Genomic DNA, 25,693 nt, shown 5'->3' with positions numbered 1-25,693 from the left:
AGATTTCAACATTGTTTTTTTATGACATTTTCTATGATCTTGACGAAATTTCCAACAAACGCTCCGTTGATTAAGTATAAACATGAACGTGATTTCCATTGGTGCTATCGGAAGCAATATTCTGTACCCGAATGGCAGGTGCAATACCCCGGATGATAGAAGTTCAGAAAATAGCTACGAAAAGTAGTAGAGCTGTAGAGATGGATATTATACAAAATGTCGTTCTGAAAAATTACAAATCTTTTTCTGTTTTGCTCAATTGTTTCGGTTGTGTTTTATTATTGCAAGGTTCCAGTGGCGTGTAAGTGAACCATTCCAAGAAATGTTACAGAAGATTGTAGAAGTCTTTTCATTTACTGGGCCACAAGCCTGCTATCTGTTTTTTCCAAATTTTATAGTGCTTTGTTCAACTGATGAATTCTGCGTTGAAAATACTGTGGTTTGCGTACAAAATCGGGGTTTCAGATGCATCGAATCATGTCAAGATCATTTTTGTCGTGCAATTTATCATAAGAAATAGACGTCATGGTTCATTAACGTTTACGAATTAAATTTTATTGGTAAACGACGTTTGATTCTAGATGCCATAGTGTACACTAATTGGTGAGAGGCGTACCGCCAATCAGTACAATGGCTATGAAATACTGAGTCAACTTATGAACAAATTGGTTAAACTAACAGGGAAGTTCATCGAGGCGATGTCTGGCCCTATCTCTATTTCCCTTGTTCATGAATTATCTGGAACTCGTTGCAGAAAGTAACACAACTGTTTACATGTCGACACTCCTTTTTACTGATAATATCTTAATCCGACGGTGAATCGGGTGTGCGGGTAAATGAATAACTGTAGGATAAGAGGAGACTATAGCTAACTATTTTCCTAGGGACACGTATACGTGTCGTTGCAGTGGCCTTTTCACATGTAGAAATATCTTGCATTATGTGCAACTACCTTTCACTTGTTTCAAATGATTAGGTAGCCGTCATATTTACGGCCCGGGGGTCGGAGGAATTTTTATTCGGAAACTCCGAAATTTCTAGTAAACCCCCTTCCAACCATGATGAATTTGAGTAACCCCCCTCTTTAACTCATAAATTTTGACTGACCTCCCCACTTAGAAAAGTTAAAACATGTATTTGTAAAATTACATAATACAGCAATAGTAAAGACTTTCGAATCCTGATGTACCCTGCTAGATTATCATCGGTTATATTATGATGGTTAAAAAAGGTTAAACCAACAGAATGAAATTCAAAGTGAAAATAAAATAAAGATAAAACTCACGCTATAACCAGTATCCAACCATATTTACTTGGATGGGTATCATGACAGGGTTTCCACTAGGAAATCTGACTGGGCAGAATTTGAAAGTACAGCGGGCAGAACACGCGAGAGGCTGAGGGGAGGGGGGAGTGTCAGAGGGGCTGTCCTTTATCTTGCGTGGAAAAATTTGAGAAATAATGGATGTGTGCAATGGTGCAGTCTGGTGCAATCTGAGATTGTTTTTAATTTCTTTTTTTTTACTAAGTAAAACTTAGAACACCCAAGGGGAGAGCACGAGAGGGGATCCCCCTCTCCTATCGATAATTTGGAGAAATTGATGTGTATAAAGTTGCAATCTGAGAGGTGTTTCAATTTATTTTGCACTCGGTAAAACTGTTTGAAAATTACATTTAACACTAATATTTTTATTACGTTTTTTGTACGATCAGTGTTTGAGTCACAATATTCAACTACCAAACAATGACAATAAATTTTGTAAAAAAACAGTTCTCAGTTTGCCAGAGATTGAAGACCAAAGAATATGTAGGAATGGAAAATCGGTCACATTCTTGTGTCATTTCTCAAGCTGCCAGCTTCTAATGAAAAGCCTGAATACGGTATGGTTAAATGTCAAAATGGTTATGAAAATATGTTTCTGTGACAATCAAAGGATGAATTTACAACAGTTCAGTTTTGTCCTAAATCATGTGAAAAATTTGAGAAATTGATGTCAATGATGCAGTCAAGTGCAATCTGATATGTGTTTTCGATTTGTCTTTTACTAGTAAAACAGGTAGAATACCCCTAGGGGGAGAGCACGGGAGGAGGTGTCCCCCCTCTCGCATCGAAAATTTTGAGAAATTGATGAGTGGAATGGTGCAATCTGAGAAGTGTTTTTACTTTATTTCGCACAAAAAATGAGTAACCCCGTTTCTTCCTCTCCACATTTTGAGCAACCCCCTTTAAGTTTTCAATTTTTGAGTGACTCCACTCACATTGCTCCGACCCCCGGGTCGTAAATAATGTCGGTTCCCTATTTTTTAGGTCACTTGACCTGGCAATAGCGATGCAACTGTTTGCCTTGAGAAATTACAATTCTATTTTTTCTCTCATGTGAGGGATTCTCACAAGTCATGACAGAGCACGAGCAGAAGGTATGTTACAAATAATTTTATTCACCATAGGCCCTACAGGAAACTAAAGAGTCCTTGAGGTACAAGGTGTCTTCATGTAATAGTGTACATACTGTTCAATTTATGAAGTTTTCAGGTAATTGGCTCTGTCAAAACCGACACTGAATGTTTTGATTGCTATTTCAGAAAATTGTCGTTCAGTGTTTGCTGAACACAAAGATATAGTTGATCTTTGTTTTTGCCAATTACTTTGATTAGTCTCGCAGATTTATTCAGTATCTGCTATACACAAACCTGAAGTTCAAACATTTCATGTGTTTTTGTGTCGTGTTTTGTTGGATAGATGGCATGTTACATATTGTATTGTTAAATGATAAAAGAAGTTCGTTGCTGTCATATACTGTCACTGTTTTTGAGAAGGAAACGAAGTGAAAATGTCTTATTGATTTGTTGTTTAATCATTGTGGGCATATTTCTACTTGTTCACCCATTCTTGCCTTCATTGTTGCAAGAAAATACTGTGAAAAGCGAATGAACTAGTACTGCTTAATTGGTCTGTATCTGTACAAAAATATAACTTTCTGTCTTGACAACCAGACTATAGTTTCAGTGGTATACCAGGATTCTAAATTTTGTAATGTAGGAAACTAATAGAAAACTGATTTTATAATTTTCAAGTGATCAGAGATATAAAATTCATGAACATATGAGATGACCGCAACTTCCAGTTTAAGTGATATATTCGATACAATTTAATAGCTGCTTCCTGCTTGTAAAATCTCAAAAAATTCAAGATTTAAAGAGTTTTGAAGATTTTTTTCACACATTTGCGTTCTGATTTTGATTTCTTTTATTTTGCAAACTAGTCTGAAGATTTTTTCTAACTTTTTGCTTTGAATTTTTTTTCTGTTTTTGACCATCCTCCCCCTGCCAAGATCAAATGGTCCGTCCCTAATATGCCCACGGCTACGCCCGAGAAATTGAGAACTTGCGCCCTCCTTAAACTCCCTAGCTTAGCTTTGAAGTTGAACAAAAGTTCACAACACTAAGGAGTGTGACAACATGGCTGACACCGACAACCATGGAAGTCAGCCGAAGAGTCGGTCGGCTATGTTATTTTCAGCGGTATTTTATGGTGTAGCTTCCTTCCTAATAGTTATCGTGAACAAGAGTGTATTGACGAGTTTTAAGTAAGTATGTCTATGCTGTTACTAGTTACACATTGAGGTTTCGGGGTGGGCCATGCATTGAGGGACTATCAGTATCATGTTACTGTTCGTTAGCTGTAGGTACATAGTTGTGCACACCTGTATAAGGGAGGAATCTCATCTGAAAACACCACAGCTATGGACCCACAGCTAGTTGTTAATTTACGACTTGGCTACGTCCAATCATGGAGGAACCTCCATTGTCCAACCTACCCCTACGGCGAGAGTGTCCGGCTTTGGCTACGCCGCCTACCAACTCCCAAAGCCGGACACACTGGCCATACTCGTACCAGTCGTAGGGCTACGTCCAACCCACATATACGTACCCCTCAAAACCTCGAGCTACAGTACTGCAGCTGTGGCTACATAGCCTGTGCCTACCTTTGTCGAGGGACCGTGCTTAGCCTGTGCTTACCTTTTTCGAGGGACCGAGCGTTGACTTGAGAGATCCAAGTCGAAGCCTTTGTCATTTTCGATATGTTCCTTGGACCTGGTAAATTTCATAGTTACCTTGAATGATAATGATTATTGGACCTGATTTGATGTCTATTCCCCAACCATTTTGGTTTTATTTCTGAGGTCTAGATTTGCAGACCGATGAAACATACTTTGAGCATGGAGGTAGAAAGAACTAGGTAACCTCCATGGTTTTAGGCACATATATACTGAGTGAAATGCTTGTCAAATCCCACGGCTAGTACTGTACCTGCCAGTTGAACATCACACTTATAACCACTGTAATACTAGTAATAGCACTTGCACCATAATATGGATATGGCATATCAAATGAATACTATTACTACCTGTATGACAGGGATATCAGACGTTCAGTCGGTGAAGGAGTGTGGATCCGAGCTAAGTGTGTATTTTTTTTCATGTATCATGGGTTTTGTGTAGCTGTGGTTTCATTCTTCCATGGACGTATACCGTAACCTCCACCATAGACCCTCTGTGAAAGAATTTATCTACGATCTATGCTTCCACACAGTAAATTACCCACAATTCTGTTTGATTTGTACCAACGATGTTAGTTTTCTGATAACTTTTTCAGTTCTGCATAAAAGCAATAATGTGAAATCTCAAGATAATTTATATTTATTAACAGTACCTTTAGATATTTCAGTATAAATTTCAAAGATACCATTAAATAACCATAAAAGTCCCACTTTGTAGGTACTTCAAAGGCCATACATACTTTTGGGAAGTAAGTCATGACAAACTGAAGGGATTATTCTGTGAGAAAAGTCTGCATGTAAATTTCTCTTATCTTTTCTATTTGGAAAAATCAATATCCTTTTGTTTCATAAAACAGGTGCAACTAGTCTATCTACTTTCCATCACATTCTGTACGGCTGAAGTGGAAAATTTTACAAAAATACTATCTCCTCTCTCAGTCAAGCATTTTAAATGGAATTAAGAAGAATGGTGTCCTTAAAGTTACATTTTCAGAATTTTTACAACTAGTCTAGGAATTTGTCTACACTTGGGAGACATTGTAGACTTCAAGGAGGAATCTATGATGATACGAATTATGATGAATTATGAGAAATCTTTAGTACTGTGCTCCATACTTCCTCCTACATGTACCTCCATGGTTCATTCATGGAGGGAGAAGCGAGACTTCTACCTAGGAACAATGTGTTTTGTCTGGACTTGTATTTTTATATTTATCTGATTCTGTGGTTGAACACTGATTTCCCTTGTCAGGGATGTAGAAAATAGCCAGCAGCCAGCAAAAACAACTGGCTGGTAGTTAAAATTTGCCTGCTGTGAAAATTTAGTTTCAGTTAAAAATGAAGACATTTTGCACAAACTTTGTGCGTTCACACACCACTTGTAATTGCCTATACTTTTATTTTTGCCACATGTAACCAAAATTTTCTACATTCCTGCTTGTGCTGAGATGGGAGTCTGTGTACTTAGGTTGACATGGTATGCTGGATTGGCAGGCCAAAGGTGACAGCTTATTTTTGCAGAAAATGTGTTGCTTTAATCCTGTTTGTTTTGGAATAAGAATGGAATGTTTAGGTTTTCAACATGACAATATATAACCTAATACCACAGTCAGCTTTATAAGGTTTGGATTCCAGTCAGCTTTATAAGGTTTGGATTCCAGTCAGCTTTATAAGGTTTGGATTCCCACATGAGAATAGCATCGTTACAATATCAAAATCACTTGAGTATTACACTTTTTGTGCAATTCCCAAACTCTTAATGCATGCATGAAAAAGCCATGAATTATAAACAAGATAAATATTTACTTAGTTTGAAATTGCTGTAATATTTATCCTACGTACGTGATGAAGGACTGTACCAAATATTGTATTTCATTTCAGTTGTCAGTCGTGAATCAATTCCTATTATTTCTTTTGTTTAGGTTTCCAGCTTTTCAAGTTTTAGGCCTTGGACAAGTAAGTATTCATTAATTATGAAATCTGTACATTGTAATTTGGAGTATTGTAATCTCAATGTCATTCTGGAAAATATGAATGAGGTCACTGTCAATGAGGTCACTGTCAGGACTGAAACACATGTAACGTGTATCTCACATATGCAGGTACCTGGTGTTTTTAAAATGGTGTACCTGTTTGATCATGAGTTCTCATAGAAATGTTTTTCTCATAACTACAGTATATGTATTTAGGTTGAACATCTGTTGGTATGTACATTTAGGCTGGTACATGTCTAACAATTTGTGTTAACTATGCAAGCAGCGTTAGTTGCAAAGAAAAATGTATATTCCATATAAAATATCATAGCCATGGATGCAAATATGACATTATGTCAAAAATGTGAATAATAAGTTGTGATATTGAATGATTGTCAGCATTATTTATTACACCTCACTCATTCAGTGTGCACTACCATTGGTTAAACACGACTCACGTGACATGTAAAAGAACGTGATGATGCCCTCTGCATTTGATATTACATGGATGACGTCATTTTACTTACTGCACATCCTTTCTGCGCGTAACAAATTGTCGTTTGCTTGTACTTGCTACTATCGCTGTGAAACGTCATGCAGAGCTGTCATCGGCACAGTTAGACAATATTTTGATGCAAGTAAACAGCAAATGAACGAAAATGGCAACAAGGAATGCAATTTCTGTGTTCAGCGACTATGTAAGCAACAAATTTGGATACGCCACCGAGGAGATCGGCAAACTTTCAGCGGCAACCCTAGACTCGGCACTTGACAAGTTACGCTGAGGACTTAGGTCTGGACTCAGAAAGGCGAACTGTACTCAAAGAAGTCTTTGTGTTTTTGTGTCTTTGCATGTTTGCTTGTTCGGTGTAATAAAAATAATAACACATGAGAGCTAGGGCAATATCATGATTTTTTGCCTGCCCAAGGGATGGTGGTCATTATCGAAATACTGATGATGCCCGAGCTGTAGGCGTGATATCGTGATATTGCCCTCGCTCTCATGTGTTATACCTGTTATGTTACAATGCTGTATCTCTGATGTACATGTCGCAATTTGGACTTCTACAGGATAAGTCTGTCCTAGCTGCTTTTTGGAATTGATAATTAATTCATAAATTGTGAGACCTATTCCATAGTCTAATATATTTTTCAGTGATTATTGATTTAAGACCCTTGAGAAAAACATGTAACCTTAAGGATAGGGAAGACATTGAGATTCAAAACTCAAAGTAAACTATGCTGGTATTAGATGGTGAATTTTGTGGTGTTTACTTCTGTTGTCACTTCTCTTCATAGATGGTGGCAACAATAATAGTTTTATACATTGGAAAAACATTACGAATAATTTCATTTCCTGATTGGAGTAGAGAAATACCAGACAAGGTTAGTATCTTTTAATATTTTGTTGAATGCTCATTACATGCCCTTTTGAGCAAGTCTGAAATTGTTGTAGATGAGTGGGTCTTTTCAAGACTACTTCAAAAACAAGGCAAATAATTTCACTTGGAATAGTAAATTTGATATTAGTATGACACAAATAAATATCAAATGAATATGTACTATCCATATTCAAAATGCCGATTGGCATTGAATGGATGATGTATGAAGTTAAATGGTGTTCATTGAAAAAAAGTTTGAACTGTAAGATTCTAGAATATTGGTGTGTCTGCATCTAAATTCAGCCTAAAATGGAATTATGAAACAGAATTAATCTTGTATCTGTTTTGGGGATAACTCAGCAGATGACACAGAAAGTCTGGCTTTTCACTTCATGAATGTGTAAAGTACTGTAAAATATTATTATCACAAAACTTTAGAGAAGTGCCAAAATGGCAGTGAAATTCAAAGTTATTTAGTTACTTTGTGTTTATTTCAACAAAGATCAGGATCTGAATCAATGGTTCAAACCTCTTCTTTGTATTGAACCATTTTATTTCTATTGTGATATACATGCTCATTTGATTTCTTACTGGCTCTCTGTTCAAGTTATTAGCTGTTTTCACCGTCATTACGTACTGTCATAGTTAGTTTCATGGTCATTATGCAGTGTTCAAATTTGTTGCTGGCTGGTTTTGCATCATTCTAATATTACCCAATGCATTGATACTTCTGTGTTACAGATATGGCCTCTTCCACTGATATTCATGGGTAATTTAGTATTTGGTTTGGGTGGTACAAAAAGATTAAAGTAAGTGTTTTCCCAACATCTCATTTGGTCAATCTATGCACCAATACATACTATTTAGATTAAAGCTCTGGGTCTTTGTGAAAACAAGAACTGTTGTCATCATGGTGAAGTTATCTGATATATACCCATAGTAGTAGTGGACCCCATAGTGAAGTTATCTGATATATACCTACAGTAGTAGTGGACTCCATAGTGAAGTTATCTGATATATACCCACAGTAGTAGTGGACTCCATAGTGAAGTTATCTGATATATACCCACAGTAGTAGTGGACTCCATAGTGAAGTTATCTGATATATACCTACAGTAGTAGTGGACTCCATAGTGAAGTTATCTGATATATACCCACAGTAGTAGTGGACTCCATAGTGAAGTTATCTGATATATACCTACAGTAGTAGTGGACTCCATAGTGAAGTTATCTGATATATACCTACAGTAGTAGTGGACTCCATAGTGAAGTTATCTGATATATACCTACAGTAGTAGAGGACTCCATATTGAAGTTATCTGATATATACCTACAGTAGTAGTGGACTCCATAGTGAAGTTATCTGATATATACCTACAGTAGTAGTGGAATCCATAGTGAAGTTATCTGATATATACCTACAGTAGTAGAGGACTCCATATTGAAGTTATCTGATATATACCTACAGTAGTAGTGGAATCCATAGTGAAGTTATCTGATATATACCTACAGTAGTAGTGGAATCCATAGTGAAGTTATCTGATATATACCTACAGTAGTAGAGGACTCCATATTGAAGTTATCTGATATATACCTACAGTAGTAGAGGACTCCATGGTGAAGTTATCTGATATATACCTACAGTAGTAGTGGACTCCATAGTGAAGTTATCTGATATATACCCACAGTAGTAGTGGACTCCATAGTGAAGTTATCTGATATATACCTACAGTAGTAGAGGACTCCATATTGAAGTTATCTGATATATACCTACAGTAGTAGTGGACTCTCTGAGACTCAAATATCTGGATGAAGTCACAACAAATTATCAAATCAACTCTACCCCAGATAATTTTGTTGACTTGATTTTATATCTGTTGCTGTCATTACTCTATTTATTATCAATTCCATAAATCTTTGGACTACCGATTATACAATATATGTAATTTGTTAGGGATGGATATATGCACTGTTTATTGTAGAATTTTGCAGAACTGTGGTTTTAACTACAAATATTCAGCCATTAATGCATGTACTCTTCATCAGACAATATTCTGTAAATATACATGTGTACCATTAATTGCCATGGATTTGAAATCCAGTGCATCAGTAATCATGTTGAAAAATGAATTCAGACTACAACTAAAAGATACACTATATGATTTGGAAGTCAGAGGCTGTTGAGTTTGTCAGAAATTGACACCGACCAACAGGTAAAGATCTGTACTTAGATTTATGATACACTGTACTTCTGAAGGCATATTGTGTTCATACATTTTGTAGGCATATTGTGTTCTAAGGTTTCATTAATATTGACTTTATCTTTGGCTCTAACTTACAGCTTGCCAATGTTTACAGTACTTAGGAGGTTTTCAATATTAATGACGATGATTGCTGAGTATTACATCCTAGGGTAAGAAATCAGTTTTATATGCATAGCATACAATGTAGATATATTCAGAAGTTGTTCTAGGTGACCCGGTGCCGTGTGTTGTGGGTTCCAACCCCGAATGAAGACACTGTATTAGTACCAGTTAATCATTGAACTCATATTCCCATCAGTTGTCGTGCCAACAGCATCATATCTCATCAATTCATCTTTGATCCTTCATTGTTACGTGCAGAGAAAACGAACAAAAGGGTGAACTCAGCAGTTAACGTTTAAACAAAATTTATTACGAAAATAAAACTAATTGCTAAGTCAGGGATAGAGTACAAGCTTTAAAAGTGTACAGACTACTTATCTCAGCTGGGACGGCAAAGCTCCAGTCTCAGAGTTGTAACAGTCAGTTGGATGAATGAACAGTCCTTTGGCTTGCAGGCTTGAAGTTGCACAAAGTCCACAGTATAAATCCAGCGTTGGCAGAGAAGGCCTTGAAAAGTCTTGAGAATGACTACTGCTGGAGTTTTAGTAACACACAAGAGACACGATCCCAAAAGTCTGACTGGAAGCTGAGCACGTCCCTTTTATAAAGGCATATAAGAACAATCTAGAACTTTTATTGACATGCTAATTACTGTTCTAAAATTATCTCCCTTACACAACTAATCAACTTTCCAGAACATTCCAAACATGACTAATTGAATTCAGGTTGTTAGGTCATCAGGGCAGTGACCTTGAGAATGTTCTAGACTAATTGAACTCAGGTCATGATGAGTGTGGGGTAAATGACCTACATAACACACCCCCTCTTCAAAAAAAGAAAATTTTTCAAAGAAAAATCTTTCTTTTGCAAATGTAATCTTGAAAAAGATTTAAGTACTCAAATTTTGTTTTACTCTAAAGTAAAATTTCTTGAAAGTGAACAACAATAAACTCTAAATACGAGAGAGACAGTCTGCAATTAAATTGTCTCTGCCTTTGATATGTCTAATGTCAAGATTAAACTCCTGTAACATTAAACTCCATCTTAGCAATCTCTGATTTTTGCCTTTAAATTTCTGCAGAAAAACAAGAGGGTTGTGATCAATATAAACCACTATTGGCTGATTTGAAGAAGTAACATAAACTTCAAAATGCTGTAAAGCTAACATCAAAGATAAACACTCTTTTTCAATTGTAGAGTAGTTTCTCTGGGATTTGTTAAATTTGCGTGAAAAATAGCAAACAGGATGATCTACACCATGACTATCCTCTTGCAATAAAACAGCACCAGCAGCCGTATCACTAGCATCTACAGCTAATTTGAATGGCAATGTGAAATCTGGTGCAGACAATACGGGGGCACTTTGCAGTATGGCTTTAAGTGTATCAAATGCCTGTTGGCATTGCTCTGACCAAACAAACTTTACTTTCTTTTTAAGTAAGTTAGTCAAAGGCTCAGTAATTGTTGAGAAATTTGGACAGAATTTTCTGTAGTAACCAGCCATACCGAGAAAGCGCATCAGTTGTCGTTTGCAGTTTGGTATGGGAAAACTTGAAATGGCACTGATTTTGGCATCAACAGGTTTTACCTCACCCTGTCCTACAGTATGTCCGAGGTAAATCACCCTCGCCCAACCAAACTCAGATTTGGCAAGGTTGATAGTCAACATTGCTTTACTCAGTCTCTCAAAGAACTTCCGCATGAGCTTGATGTGTTCCTCCCAGGTGTCACTATACAGGACGACGTCGTCAACATAAGCTGCACACCCGTCTAGCCCGGATATGACGTCGTTGATCATCCGTTGGAACGTTGCCGGAGAGTTCTTCATTCCGAATGGCATCACCTTGTACTGGAACAATCCGTCTGGTGTAACAAAGGCGGATATTTCACGAGCACGATCCGTCAGAGGGACTTGCCAAAATCCCTTCAGTAGGTCAAATTTCGTCACATACTTGGCTTTTCCCACTCGGTCGATGCAGTCATCAATCCTCGGGATTGGGAAAGTGTCTGTCTTTGTTAAAGTGTTGACCTTCCTAAAGTCCGTGCACATACGATAACTGTGATCTGATTTGGGAACAAGTATGCACGGCGAACTCCAGTTACTTTTACTGGGTTCAATAAAGTCATTGTCCAGCAGGTATTTGACTTCTTCCTGGAGATATTTCGCTTTTGTTGGATTCAGTCTGTATGGATGTTGTTTTACAGGCTTACTGTCCCCAACATCAACGTCGTGATAGATGACGTTTGTCCTCGTTGGAACATCTTGAAACAGGTGTTTATATTCGTGGAGCAGTTCTTTCACCTGTTGTTGTTGTTCTGGCTGGAGGTGTGCCAACTTTGTAGACTCCAGCTTCTCCAGGATTTCTGAGTTCTGAAGCTTGACCGAGCCCAGCTTTGAGTTTAGAGTATTTTCACTCAAGTCAGTTTCAGTATCACTATCTTCATAATGGTTTGAACTGACTGCACTGACAGGCTGAGTTATAGTAGGATTATCCCTATCAAAATATGGCTTAAGCATATTTATATGACATAGCTGTTTTTGTTTTCGCCTGTCAGGTGTTGTTATGATGTAATTTAAATCACTCAATTTCTTATCAATTAGATATGGCCCAAAGTAACGAGCATGGAGTGGTTGCCAGGAACCGGAAGTAGAACAAGAACTTTTTGACCTGGTTCAAACTTCCGTTTTGAGGTGTTTTTATCGTATTTGGTTTTCATTGACTGCTGAGATGACTCAAGATTTTCTCTGGCTAATTCACATGCTTTAGAGAGTTTTGTACGAAAATCTGACACATATTGCAAAATATTCAGACAATCATCATCGTCTGATAGGATTTCTCTTTAACGAGCTTAAGTGGGCCACGGACTGTATGTCCAAATACAAGCTCAAATGGGCTAAAACCAAGAGACTCTTGAATTGACTCTCTAACAGCAAAGAGCAGAAAATGAATTCCTTCATCCCACTGCTTCTCTGTGTCAAAACAGTAGGTCCTAATCATGTTTTTCAAAGTTTGATGAAATCGCTCAAGAGCACCCTGACTTTCTGGATGATAGGCGGAGGACCTATACTGTTTAATGCCTAGCTGATCCATTACTTGTTGAAAAATACCAGACATAAAGTTGGAGCCTTGATCGGACTGGACACATTTAGGGAGGCCAAATAAAGTGAAAAATTTGACTAAAGCTCTCACTATAGTCTTTGTCTTTATGTTTCTCAGTGGTATGGCTTCTGGGAACCGGGTTGATGTACACATAATTGTCAACATATACTCATTTCCTGATCTTGTTTTTGGTAGGGGCCCAACACAGTCTATTAGTATCCTACTAAATGGTTCTTGAAATGCAGGAATTGGTTGTAAAGGGGCCTTTGGAATGGTCTGATTTGGCTTTCCTACCATTTGACATGTGTGACAAGTTTTACAGAAATGTGCTACATCCTGCCTGAGATTAGGCCAATAAAAGTGACTGAGAATTTTATGATAAGTTTTCCTGACTCCTAAGTGACCAGCCCAGGGGGTTTCATGGGCCAGGCGCAATATTTCAGCACGATAGGGCTTTGGAACCACAATTTGATGTTTTATAGCCCAATCGTCATCAACCAAAACGTCTGGAGGTCTCCATTTACGCATGAGAATACCAGATTTTGTATAATAGGAAACAGAGCTATCTGAAGTTTTACCTTCATCATCTACCCTGTCAAACAAAGACAAAATATCTGGGTCTTTGTGTTGTTCTGCAATGAGATTTGATCTAGAAAATGTCTGACTTTGGTCAGCAGAAGTTTTACTGGAAGTTTCAAATCCACAAGGGATAACGGAATGATCCGTGTCAAACACCTGACTGAGAAAGGTGTCATTTAAGCCAACATCTGTGACATTATTTTTGAGAGTATTTTGATTCTCGGAAGTTTTCTTTGACATGGCTCGAGTAATGGCACATGAAGGAAATAAATCGGGTATCTCTTGTTCAATTGGCTCTGGATCCTGATCTAAACTAGGATTATCAGTTACAAGTGGATTAGTGATGACCTTGTCCCCAGCAAGGTCGTTTCCAAGAAGAAGGTGAATCCCTTCGAAAGGCAAAAAAGGCCTAATACCTAAAGTCACAGGTCCAGAAACAAAGTCCGAAGACAAATAGACATTATGGAGAGGAACAGGAATGTAGTCATTACAATCTACCCCCTTAATAAGAACTTTAGAACCTGAAAATGACTTTTCAGAAAACGGCAGGGTATCTGCCAACAAAAGAGACTGGGACGCCCCGGTATCTCTTAGAATTTTGACAGGGGTAGCGGAAGAAAAATCACTAGAAAGTGATATAAAACCATCATGAATAAATGGTTCGAAAATACCCATAATGCTATCTTGTGAAGAATTGACCTTGACCTCATTAATTGGGGATAAGAGGGGTTTAACCTCAGAAAATGTGTTACACACATTATTAGACTCTAATTGAGTTGATGAAGAAATAAAGCCGGTGGGCTTAGATCCACTTTGACCACTTTGACCTTCACGTTTTCTTTTCAATTTGAAACAATCTGACATTAAATGGCCGTCTTTCTTACAATAATTACAAGAAAGTGTACCAACTGTTTGTCAGAAGGAGATTGAGACTTGGGATTTGATGATGTGGAAGTGTTACTTGAATTTTGTGAACTGTTGTCATTTGATTTTCTACTCTCCTTTGAAAAATTCTTGGATGAAAAGGAGGAGTTAAATTTACCTGCATTGTTTCTGTATGAAAAGGACTGGGATGGTTTGCTGAGAAATGAAGATTTGTGGGTCAATGAATAATCATCGGCCAAACGTGCAGCAACCTCTAATGTATCTGCCTTTTGTTCATTGATAAACGTCTTGATGTCACTCCGGATGCACCTTTTAAATTCCTCAATCAAAACGAGCTGTCGTAATTTGTCATAATTCTGACTGACCTTTTCAGAAGAGCACCAACGGTCAAACAGTTGTTCTTTTGTTCGAGCAAATTCAACATAAGTTTGATCCTTCACCTTCTCACAATCCCTAAATTTCTGACGGTAAGCTTCAGGCACCAACTCATAGCCCTTGAGAATTAATTCCTTCACAGAATCATAATCTGAAGCCTGCTCTACTGACAACTGAATGTAAATTTCTCTGGCTTTACCCACCAAAGCACTCTGCAAAAGCATAGACCAGGACTCCTTAGGCCAATTCAGACTCTGAGCAATTTTCTCAAAATGGAGGAAATATTATCAACATCCTTTTCTTGGAAAGGGGGAACTAACCTGAAATGCTTAGTGATGTCAAACTTGTCTGAAGGGAAGAATTTTCCTGACTGTCCAAGCTCTAAACGTCTCATTTCTAACTGCAGTCGGTGTTCTGCTAATTCTCTTTCCTTTTCTTTTTCCTCTCTTTCTTTCTCCCTTGTCTTTCTTCCATTTGTAATTCTTTTTCTTTCATTTCCAATTCCCTCTCTTTCTGTCTTTCTTCCATTTCTAATCTTTCCTGCCTATCTTTCTCTCTCTGTCTTTCTTCCATTTGTAATTGCATTTGTATTTTTTCTTTTTCTAATGCCTGTCTCTCTTTTTCCATTTGTAATTCTAGTTTCTTGATCTCCAAATTTGTCTGCATTTCTAATTCTAATTTTCTTAGTTCAAAGGTAGACTCGGGCTCATAATCTTTCAAGGTGGATTCCTCAAATTGGCCTAAATTAACTAAATGTTTTGCAATGTGGTACTGTATTTCCCGCTTGCGCATAGATCTTTTGACATCTACTTTAAGGAAATTGGCCAGTGCAATGAGGTTGTCTTTTTGAGGGAATCAAATGCGTCCTGATCAAGGTCATCCATAAATTCGTCTGGCTTGAATTCCGCCATGATTGAATTTTGCTGAGTTCACAGTATACAGTAGTTTTGAAAAGGCAGGCAAAATGTTGTCAAACGGCTCAAAATATTCGGATCCCGGACAAGCCCCCAATTTTGTACGTGCAGAGAAAACGAACAAAAGGGTGAACTCAGCAGTTAACGTTTAAACAAAATTTATTACGAAAATAAAACTAATTGCTAAGTCAGGGATAGAGTACAAGCTTTAAAAGTGTACAGACTACTTATCTCAGCTGGGACGGCAAAGCTCCAGTCTCAGAGTTGTAACAGTCAGTCGGATGAATGAACAGTCCTTTGGCTTGCAGGCTTGAAGTTGCACAAAGTCCACAGTATAAATCCAGCGTTGGCAGAGAAGGCCTTGAAAAGTCTTGAGAATGACTACTGCTGGAGTTAGTAACACACAAGAGACACGATCCCAAAAGTCTGACTGGAAGCTGAGCACGTCCCTTTTATAAAGGCATATAAGAACAATCTAGAACTTTTATTGACATGCTAATTACTGTTCTAAAATTATCTCCCTTACACAACTAATCAACTTTCCAGAACATTCCAAACATGACTAATTGAATTCAAGGTTGTTAGGTCATCAAGGGCAGTGACCTTGAGAATGTTCTAGACTAATTGAACTCAGGTCATGATGAGTGTGGGGTAAATGACCTACATAACATCATGTCTCCCTCTCATGTGTCAGACCCTCCATAAAGGAGAGTCTTAATTTGCCAGTCAGCTAGGTTGTGACAGTGTTTTTAACAAGGTTATTTATTGTTACACAAGTAGTGGTATTGTCTTTCACAAATGTCATGTTCTGTTGACATTTTGGAATATATTGACCTCATTGCAATTACACTGTGTGACAGCAGATATAAACCACGGTGAAATATTCCACAGTTCAAACAAAAACACTTGTGCATTACATATTTGCATGACAATATCACACATACTTTGTTTTCTACTTGAATGCACTGCTTTGTCTCATATAATTCTACACCAGCTGACTGTCTGCTATGTATCTACCCATGGATGTAAATTTTTTACATCCATGATCTACCCAAGTAATATGACTTGTACATCATCAGAGTACGTCACATCAGCTTTCATAAATCACTTCCAAACAATTGATGCACATCTTCGTGTAAATATATCTGTAATGTCTTCCACATAATATATGTAAAACTGTTCAACAGTTGGATTATATAGCCAAAATTTGATTGCTACAAAAAATATTCAAAGATTAAATTGATGTGACATTTTTGACCTTGTGGTGACAGCAGATGACAATCCCCAAAACAACTATAATAGCTTTAACTACAAAAGCCTGAGATGTGCATGAGGTTTTATTTATTACACAAGCCAACATGTACAGTACATAATTTTTGTCTATTTGCCATATACCTTCCATCGTTTTTGGTTATTTTTCCTATATCTATTTTCCATATATTCTCCATGTCTATTTTCCATATACTCTCCATGTCTATTTTCCCTACACTGTATTTCATTTGTGTCTATTTCTGTAGCCAATAATAATATATGGGTAAGAAAGTATACATATAGTTGACATGCATATGTTACTGAAATTTCTCAAGTAATATTCATGTAGATAAAGCATTGGGTTATCCGTTGTTTTATGATTGATCTGTGTTGTATTGCAGAGTATCAGCATCCAGGAAAATACAGATTGTAGTCATTTCCATGATTATTGGAGCCCTTGTTGCTGCATCGTGAGTAGATTATGAACTCTTTAAAACATTGGAAGTCAAATAATTGACAAAGAAATAACATATGTTGCTAGGATCTGTTTATTGCCCTGCAAAATGTCTCTATTATATGTAGCATAGTATTACTTAGCTTTTGATAGCGTAAATGCAGAAGAAATACTTTACATGATTGAGAAACAGTGAAGTGATTGTTTTGTAGCATCAGTGAATTACATCCCTAGTGATATATACCACAGTGTTCATTTGCTGACTGTAAGGCCAAAAAAAAAAGAATGTTTCTGGTCAGGTCTTTCTTTAAAAAATGGTGCGGCGATGCGAATTTTATTTTATTTTTTTTATTTTTATTTTTTTCCCCTCAAGGGAGGGAGGAGGGTCAGTTTTATAGTTTTATCAATATAGTCACATATATACTGTTCATGCAGTCACTGATCATGCCCCCCAAAGAATTGTCTTTCTCTTCAGCCATTTTGGTTTGGTGTCAGCCGCGGCCGCCGGCCACAAACAGAAAAAAAGGGTGACGCGCTGTTGTTCAAGTGACGCGTACGCTGACCAGAAACATTTTTCTTTTTTTTAGCCTAACAGATGTAATTTCATTAAATTACATATCACAAATGCTGTATATTGTCTTGTCTTTTGTTCTGATAATTGATGTTTTACACTTGTGCAGAAATGAAAATAATATAGGCTACTGTATTCCAGAAAAGTGATCTTGTTGATTTTTTGAATCAATACAGTAATAGACATTTTCCTAGAAAGTGGATTTCATTGAGAAACATACAAAGACAGTGTCAATCATAGAGTGAAAGTCATCTGCTTCTGTAGAAATGGACAATTTCTACTCTGAACACAATATCTAAGTAAACATACTTTACCAGCTACATCCCTCATTGTTATAAAACTTCCATTATTGCAGTATACTTCTCACCTACTGTAATTAAAAGTCAATTTTTTTCCCTGCTAGGTTTATCAGTATTAGGTCAAGTTGGTTAAAACCAATAAATCTTGGCTTGTCCCATCTTACCTATTCTAACAAACTTGACTGTTAAACGACATGAGAAAACATACCAAAAACATAATTTTCACCGATTTGTTGTGCAAAGACGGTGATATTTTAATGACTTTTCTTTGATGGCCTATTTGTGTACATGTATGTGTCATATTCATCTTCTGTTGATGGTTATGGAATTTGAATGTGAAAAGTATTAATTCTGCTGTTTCAGTTTTGTTGTTTCACCTGTGAACAGTGAACTTTTGAGTGACACAGACTTTTGGTCAATAATTCATCTCCTAAAATATAAAACATATTTCACATTTTGTTTTTTGTTTTTGCATGACAGGGATGACCTTGCCTTTGATGCAATGGGATATACATTTATAACTATCAATAACATTTGTACTGCTGCCAATGGTGTTTATACAAAGAAGAAATTAGATTCCAAGGTGAGTCTCTAACTAAAATTTTATGAAGAGGAAAGTGAACTCTTCAAATGTTTACTGTGTCAGTTTGACAGCAGGGCTAGAAAATTCTCGCCGCCCGACGCCCGTGACAAGTGAATTTTGAGTCCGGGCAAGTGAAAACAACATTCTCCCAGCCCGACGGACAAGTGAATTTCAATGAGGCCACTGTACGTATGCGCTGCCACTCTCTCTAGTTCTTTGAGGGTACCCTTTCGATATGGCCGGCTGATAAAATAGCTCTGTTCTGCTTGGTTACAAAATGGCAAAATATTGACGTCTTTGCACGCTTTTATGTTTTTTCTTCTCATGAAATCATGTCACCATGCCTCCTCAATAGAAAACTACAGCTTCACAATAAAATGTTGTAAGGTGTTGAAACAATTTACCCTCCTTCCTACAAAGTTGCAATGTATTGAACAATTTACTCTCCTTTCTACAAAGTTACAAATTCCCTGGTACGTGAAGCAAACATTGTTGCTGTTCAATACTGCAATCAGGGTCCCTCTCAGTCCCTCATGGAGTACACAATACATCATGGACATATAGCGACTCTACCGTGAATACACTGAGGCTTGGCTTTGCCTGTGTGAGTCCCGCGTACCGACGTCCTTTTTAGTCCAAGTTTTACCTACATTGCTTGAATCAAAATTTGGCCTGCAATTACTCAGTTTGACAGTAAAAACCATTATTTTAAAGGAAAATTTCACAAACAGAGTCAGAATACAAGGGAAAAGGAGAAAAACTTGAGGTTTTCTGAAAGGTCAAATCTGGGTCATCTTATGTGATGTCATGATGAAGACCCCTTAAGTACACAATTATGGTGAAAAAGAAACCACCTAGGGAGGTGTAATAGGTACAATCTTATGATAAAAGGTAATTTCTTGCTTTCCAATTTAATGGCATTTAGCTTGACTGCCAGTTTTAAATTAAATTTTATTAACAGTTATGGCAAAGGGAAATTGTCAACAGTAGTTGCAGTAAGCATATCCATTTCAAATCATCATATTAATATTTCTGCAGATTCCTCCAGTTTAATGATGTAATAGTGAACATCACCAGACATTTCTTGATGATATCAAAATATCAAATGAAAATGTTCCTGGGCTACATGTTTATCATTATCATTAAAACTATTACTACTCTTTAAAACATTGGGAAATGAATTGAACAATATCATTGTGTCTTGTTTTAAAGGATTTTGACCTGACCCTTTTTGTCTCAAGAAAAATACTTATGCTGAAGATGCTATTGAGCCTGCTTGATCACAACTATGACACAACACCACAATACTTGGATCTACACTGTCACAATGCTACCAAATACTTTCTTCTGCATAGAAAATTTGTATTTGTGTGGCTAACAAAACCACATAAGGAGCTTGTAGTGTATATGTATGATACGTTGTCATACTGTGAACACTGACTCAATGCTGCAGAGGTATTCTGTATCTGTGGTAATATACACTTCACATTGCTACCTGATTTTTAGCTACTATAGACTATAGTCTATAGAAGCTATTGGGATGGGTATCCGTCCGGCGTCAGTCTGTATGTATGTATGTATGTATGTATGTGTGTATGTATGTATGTATGTATGTATGTATGTATGTCCGTTTGTGAGGCGTCCGTCCACTCAAATATCTTGAGAACCGTAGTACTTACTGATTTGATATTTGATGTGTAGATGAAAAATAGGATTTTGAGAAACTGTTTTTTTAATTTTTTGATATTGTTGAAAATAGGCAAATTAATGCCAAAAAAGGTGTTTTTGGTAAAAAATCTTCTTCTTCATAACCGCTGGTCAGACAGCTTGTTATTTAGTATACAGGTCCCTAGGGATAACCCAACTTAGATTTGTTCAAATTTTGATGAAATATGCAAATGTGTATTTTTAAGGAATATTTTTGTCATTTTTGGTCAAAGTTTGACTTACATTGTATGTAATTCTTGTACTGTATAAACCCTATCATTCACCCAGAAAAAATAATTAATATGATTTTAAATAATTGAATTAATTAGGAAATCATCAAAGCCAAAATAATTTTAGTGTGGAATTATCAGAAAGTTCAACTTTTTTTGACAGTTCATAGTGAATTGAGGATTAAAACATGTAAAGGCAACTTTCCTGAATCCCAACTTTGATATATTCTGAACCACCATTTATGTTATCTAAAAGAAATTGCTCATAATAGTTTGTCATGATAGGGTGGTCAAATAAATAGAGAAAGAGAAAGTTCTAATTTCCACTTATGGTTGACTTGGTAAGGATAAAATAAGATTACTTTTTGAGGAAAAAATAGAGTGGTCAATTAAAAGAGTGGTCAAAGTGATAGGGTTTTTATGGTGAAGCTGGGCTGTAAGATTCCTCATGTGCTATTTATAGCAATTATGCGATCTGTGTAAACAGTGCAATGAAAGTGTAACATGATTCCTTATAATGCTTTTGATGACCTTGAACTTCTTAAGTTTCAAACATTTGTCTCTTCAGTGTGCTTTCTCTGAGTACGTACAGTCTCAACTTATTCAACAGAACTTACTTACAATGTTAATTTGAAAGTTAAAATGTGCTTGGTTAACCCTTTTGGGCCTAAACCCCTATATATATAGGGGTAGCTCTGGTAAGTTACCAGAAAGTCAGGCCTGAAAGGGTTAATAGGATGAAAATACAGATTAAGATAACCAGCTCAAGATTCTTTATAACCTGACAGATATGCTGTTTTTATGACGTAAATCTTGATTTAAGCAAGTCTTGTTTACTTTAATTAGAATGTAAATAACTCTCGTTTATTTGCTATTATAGACTAATATAGTCTGATGAAATATCCAAATCTGTATTTTTACGGATTTTTTTCCATTTTTGGTCAGGCCATCCTGAAATGAGCTATCAAAGATATCCACCTTCTTCATCAATACATATGTCACAAAAGGTTATTCTCTCCATAACACAGCAGAGCTCTGTCAACTGTTGAGTCGCTTGTTTTTTCAAAACCACTTGTCAGACAGCTTTAATATTTGGTTTACAGGTCTCTAGGATGACCTTAGTGAGATAATTTCATACAGTCAGGAAATACTTTAATTTTGTATCCATGTCTATAGTAGCTTCAGGGACTTTGAAAATAGGCAAATTAATGCCAAAAAAGGTGTTTTTGGTAAAAAATCTTCTTCTTCATAACCGCTGGGCAGACAGCTTTGTTATTTGGTATACAGGTCCCTAAGGATAACCCAACTTAGATTTGTTCAAATTGTGATGAAATATGCAAATGTGTATTTTTAAGGAATTTTTTTGTCATTTTTGGTCAAAATTTGACTTACATTGTATGTAATTCTTGTACTGTATAAACCCTATCAATTCACCCAGAAAAAAATAATTAATATGATTTTAAATAATTGAATTAATTAGGAAATCATCAAAGCCAAAATAATTTTAGTGTGGAATTATCAGAAAGTTCAACTTTTTTTGACAGTTCATAGTGAAATGCTTACCATCTTGGAGGATTAAAACATGTAAAGGCAACTTTCCTGAATCCCAACTTTGATATATTCTGAACCACCATTTATGTTATCTAAAAGAAATTGCTCATAATAGTTTGTCATGATAGGGTGGTCAAATAAATAGAGATAGAGAAAGTTCTAATTTTCATTTATGGTTGACTTGGTAAGGATAAAATAAGATTACTTTTTGAGGAAAAAAATAGAGTGGTCAATTAAAAGAGTGGTCAAAGTGATAGGGTTTTTATGGTAAAGCTGGGCTGTAAGATTCCTCGTGCTATTTATAGCAATTATGCAATCTGTGTAAACAGTGCAATGAAAGTGTAACATGATTCCTTATAATGCTTTTGATGACCTTGAACTTCTTAAGTTACAAACATTTGTCTCTTCAGTGTGCTTTCTCTGAGTACATACAGTCTCAACTTATTCAACAGAACTTACTTACAATGTTAATTGAAAGTTAAAATGTGCTTGGTTAATAGGATGAAAATACTGATATTAAAAGATTATAACCAGCTCAAGATTCTTTATAACCTGACAGATATGCTGTTTTATTATGACGTAAATCTTGATTTAAGCAAGTCTTGTTTACTTTAATTAGAATGTAAATAACTCTCGTTTATTTGCTATTATAGACTAATATAGTCTGATGAAATATGCAAATCTGTATTTTTACGGAATTTTTTTCCATTTTTGGTCAGGCCATCCTGAAATGAGCTATCAAAGATATCCACCTTCTTCATCAATACATGTGTCACAAAAGGTTATTCTCTACATAACACAGCAGAGCTCTGTCAACTGTTGAGTCGCTTGTTTTTTCAAAACCACTGGTCAGACAGCTTTAATATTTGGTTTACATGTCCCTAGGATGACCTTAGTGAGATAATTTCATACAGTCAGGAAATATTTAATTTTGTATCCATGTCTATAGTAGCTTCAGGGACTTTGGCCCTATGTTTAGAATTGCCCCCTAATTATTTCTTGTGGCAAAAGTTTACCACTAGAAATGAATAAGTATTTCAATCCCTTCAATGTCATAAAAACACAGATAATTAATGTAATAAAAACTAAACAAATATTTCTTTAATGTAAAAACTATCATGAACAACATACAAAACATCTTGATTTGTAAAATTAGGAACTCCTGAATGCCGAGAAAGCTGTTGCTACACTTGAGATCATAAACTGTTTAAAAGTTGCTCAAAGTGGCTACAAGAGTTTTGATTTGGCTAATGAGTTGGCTAATCATTTTGGTGACTTAGGGGAACCCTGCAGTTTATGCACATACCACGTGGTAGCAGTAAACTAAATGATACTGAAAGTTTTACATGGGCACAATTGACATAACACCGGTGGCCTATTATATACTTACCCTTGGTGCACACCTACCTGACTTGCCTATTTAACACAAGGTACCAGGTCATGATGACACACAATGACAATGTACCGGTGTTGTTTTATTGAAGTACATTACATGTCCCCCCAAAATTTAATTTGTCCCCATTAAGACCTACTATGGGTCACTTTGTCCCCATGCTAGCAAAAGCTGGCTGAAACACTGTGCATGTATACGTTACATAAGATATTATTTTGATACACAGACTAAGGACACAAATTTATCAGTAAGTTACAGCTACTGTTTCTTTACAATGACATGAATAAAACAATACATATTTACTCCTTAAATCATCTGAAATTCAGGGCAAGTGAATTTTTCTTCCGGACAAGTGAAATTGAAAATTCACTTGCCCTATGGCAAGTGAAATTTTAAAAACATTTTCGAGCCCTGCTGACAGATAATTTAAGTATAGGATAAAGCCCGAGTACGAGGGCCCTTCTGGTATATAAAGTCCAACCCAACGATAAAATGTCGAGGCCGCAGGCCAAGACATTTTATCGTAGGGTTGGACTTTATATACCAGAAGAGCCCGAGTACGAGGGTTTTATCCGACTTAAAAACTATCGCCCCTAACTGATATATTTTCGTTTTCAATCTGTTTACGTCGACCGTCCCCTTGTCAATGTAACATGTTTAGGATATGAATTAAAACTTTATTTGTGAAATAGCCTTCCAATGTAATGGAACATCCTATAAATGCCCTAGGGCACATTATATAAATGCCCTAGGGCACAGCAGATTTTGTGTTGCAGCTGGTTTCCGCTGTGTTACCAAATTTGAATATTAAAATGTACCAGATGTCTACAGAATATGACATGTTCACTTTTGATTGGACAGTACTTTACTACGGCGCTGTCATTCGTTTCTGGAATTTGGTGACCAAGGCTTTATGAGTAAATAAAACACCCTGAATTGAGCACTCTGATTGGTCAATCAACAGTAGATAGTTTTTAATTGTTGTTACATAGATAAAATGCTATTGAACATTGATATTTGTATTGATTCTTCAATGGACAGGAAGAACTGTGCAGAGGTTGATCACAGACATCCAGTCACAGATAATAAACCTTGATAAATGCTTTCCCTGTTATTCATACTGCTTGTTATTGACCTTGTTTCAGGTATGTCCACTGTAACTGAACTAAGTTTTTAGCTCACATTTGGTTATACCAATGTGAGTTTATCGTATAAGCTGAAGTCGATGGCGTCTGTATGTATGTGTGTATGTATGTATGTATGTATGTATGTATGTATGTATGTATGTATGTATGTATGTATGTACGTACAGTATGTCCGTCAACATCAAAAACACGCAAACCGCTGCACATTTCAGCTTGGTATTTGGTGTGTAGATGCATCCTGGGCTATAGATGGGATTTTGTTCAAATGAAGTCTGCATTGCCAAAATTATGCAAATGAGCTTACAAAATGTGAAAATGGTCAAGAATTAATATCTCCAGAACCGCTGTTTTGATTGATTTGAAAATTTGTGTGCAAGTACCTTAGGTGAACCTTATACAGTTTTATGAATATTGTGAAGATATCCTTAATTTTGTATTTTTGCTGAATTTTTTGGTGATTTTTCTCATTTTCAGTAAAAATTCTTCTTCTCTGAAACCGCCAGCCCAATGGCTCTCAAATTTGGGTTAGATCTTTGCGAGGATGTTACTCTTCTAATTTGTTGAAATTATGACAAAATTAGGAAAATTACAAGTTTTGAGCAATTTTGTCATTTTTTGTCAAAAAATCTTATACAGTATTTTCTTTTTAAAACCCCTGGACAGACAGCTTTTATATTTGGTACACAGACGTACAGACATGACAATAGTTAGATATGTGGAAATTGTCCTGAAATATACAAATTTGTATTTTTAGCTACCGTAGACTATAGTCTATAGAAGCTATTGGGATGGGTATCCGTCCGGCGTCCGTCGTCAGTCTGTATGTATGTATGTATGTATGTATGTATGTATGTATGTCCGTTTGTGAGGCGTC

The 25,693-nt window shown here is 36.4% G+C and overlaps 1 protein-coding gene across 2 annotated transcripts in view; it reads left to right on the top strand.

The window, feature by feature from the left end:
- Positions 1 to 3,389: 3,389 nt before the first annotated feature.
- LOC139139426 (nucleotide sugar transporter SLC35D1-like) overlaps positions 3,390 to 25,693 on the top strand; it is a 37,286-nt gene continuing 14,982 nt past the window's right edge. For both annotated transcript variants that reach the window (XR_011553806.1, XM_070708340.1), the window contains exons 1-7: positions 3,390 to 3,587; positions 5,983 to 6,016; positions 7,333 to 7,419; positions 8,157 to 8,224; positions 9,757 to 9,828; positions 17,288 to 17,356; positions 18,691 to 18,793. Coding sequence is in view for 1 of the 2 variants with exons in the window: in XM_070708340.1 (XP_070564441.1) it covers positions 3,460 to 3,587; positions 5,983 to 6,016; positions 7,333 to 7,419; positions 8,157 to 8,224; positions 9,757 to 9,828; positions 17,288 to 17,356; positions 18,691 to 18,793 (561 nt within the window). In the remaining variant the exon portion in view is untranslated. The remainder of the gene's footprint in view (positions 3,588 to 5,982; positions 6,017 to 7,332; positions 7,420 to 8,156; positions 8,225 to 9,756; positions 9,829 to 17,287; positions 17,357 to 18,690; positions 18,794 to 25,693) is intronic.

This window comes from Ptychodera flava, chromosome 8, assembly GCF_041260155.1.
Source record: "Ptychodera flava strain L36383 chromosome 8, AS_Pfla_20210202, whole genome shotgun sequence".
Lineage (NCBI taxonomy): Eukaryota > Metazoa > Hemichordata > Enteropneusta > Ptychoderidae > Ptychodera > Ptychodera flava.
This window is presented reverse-complemented; position numbering and strand designations above follow the sequence as displayed.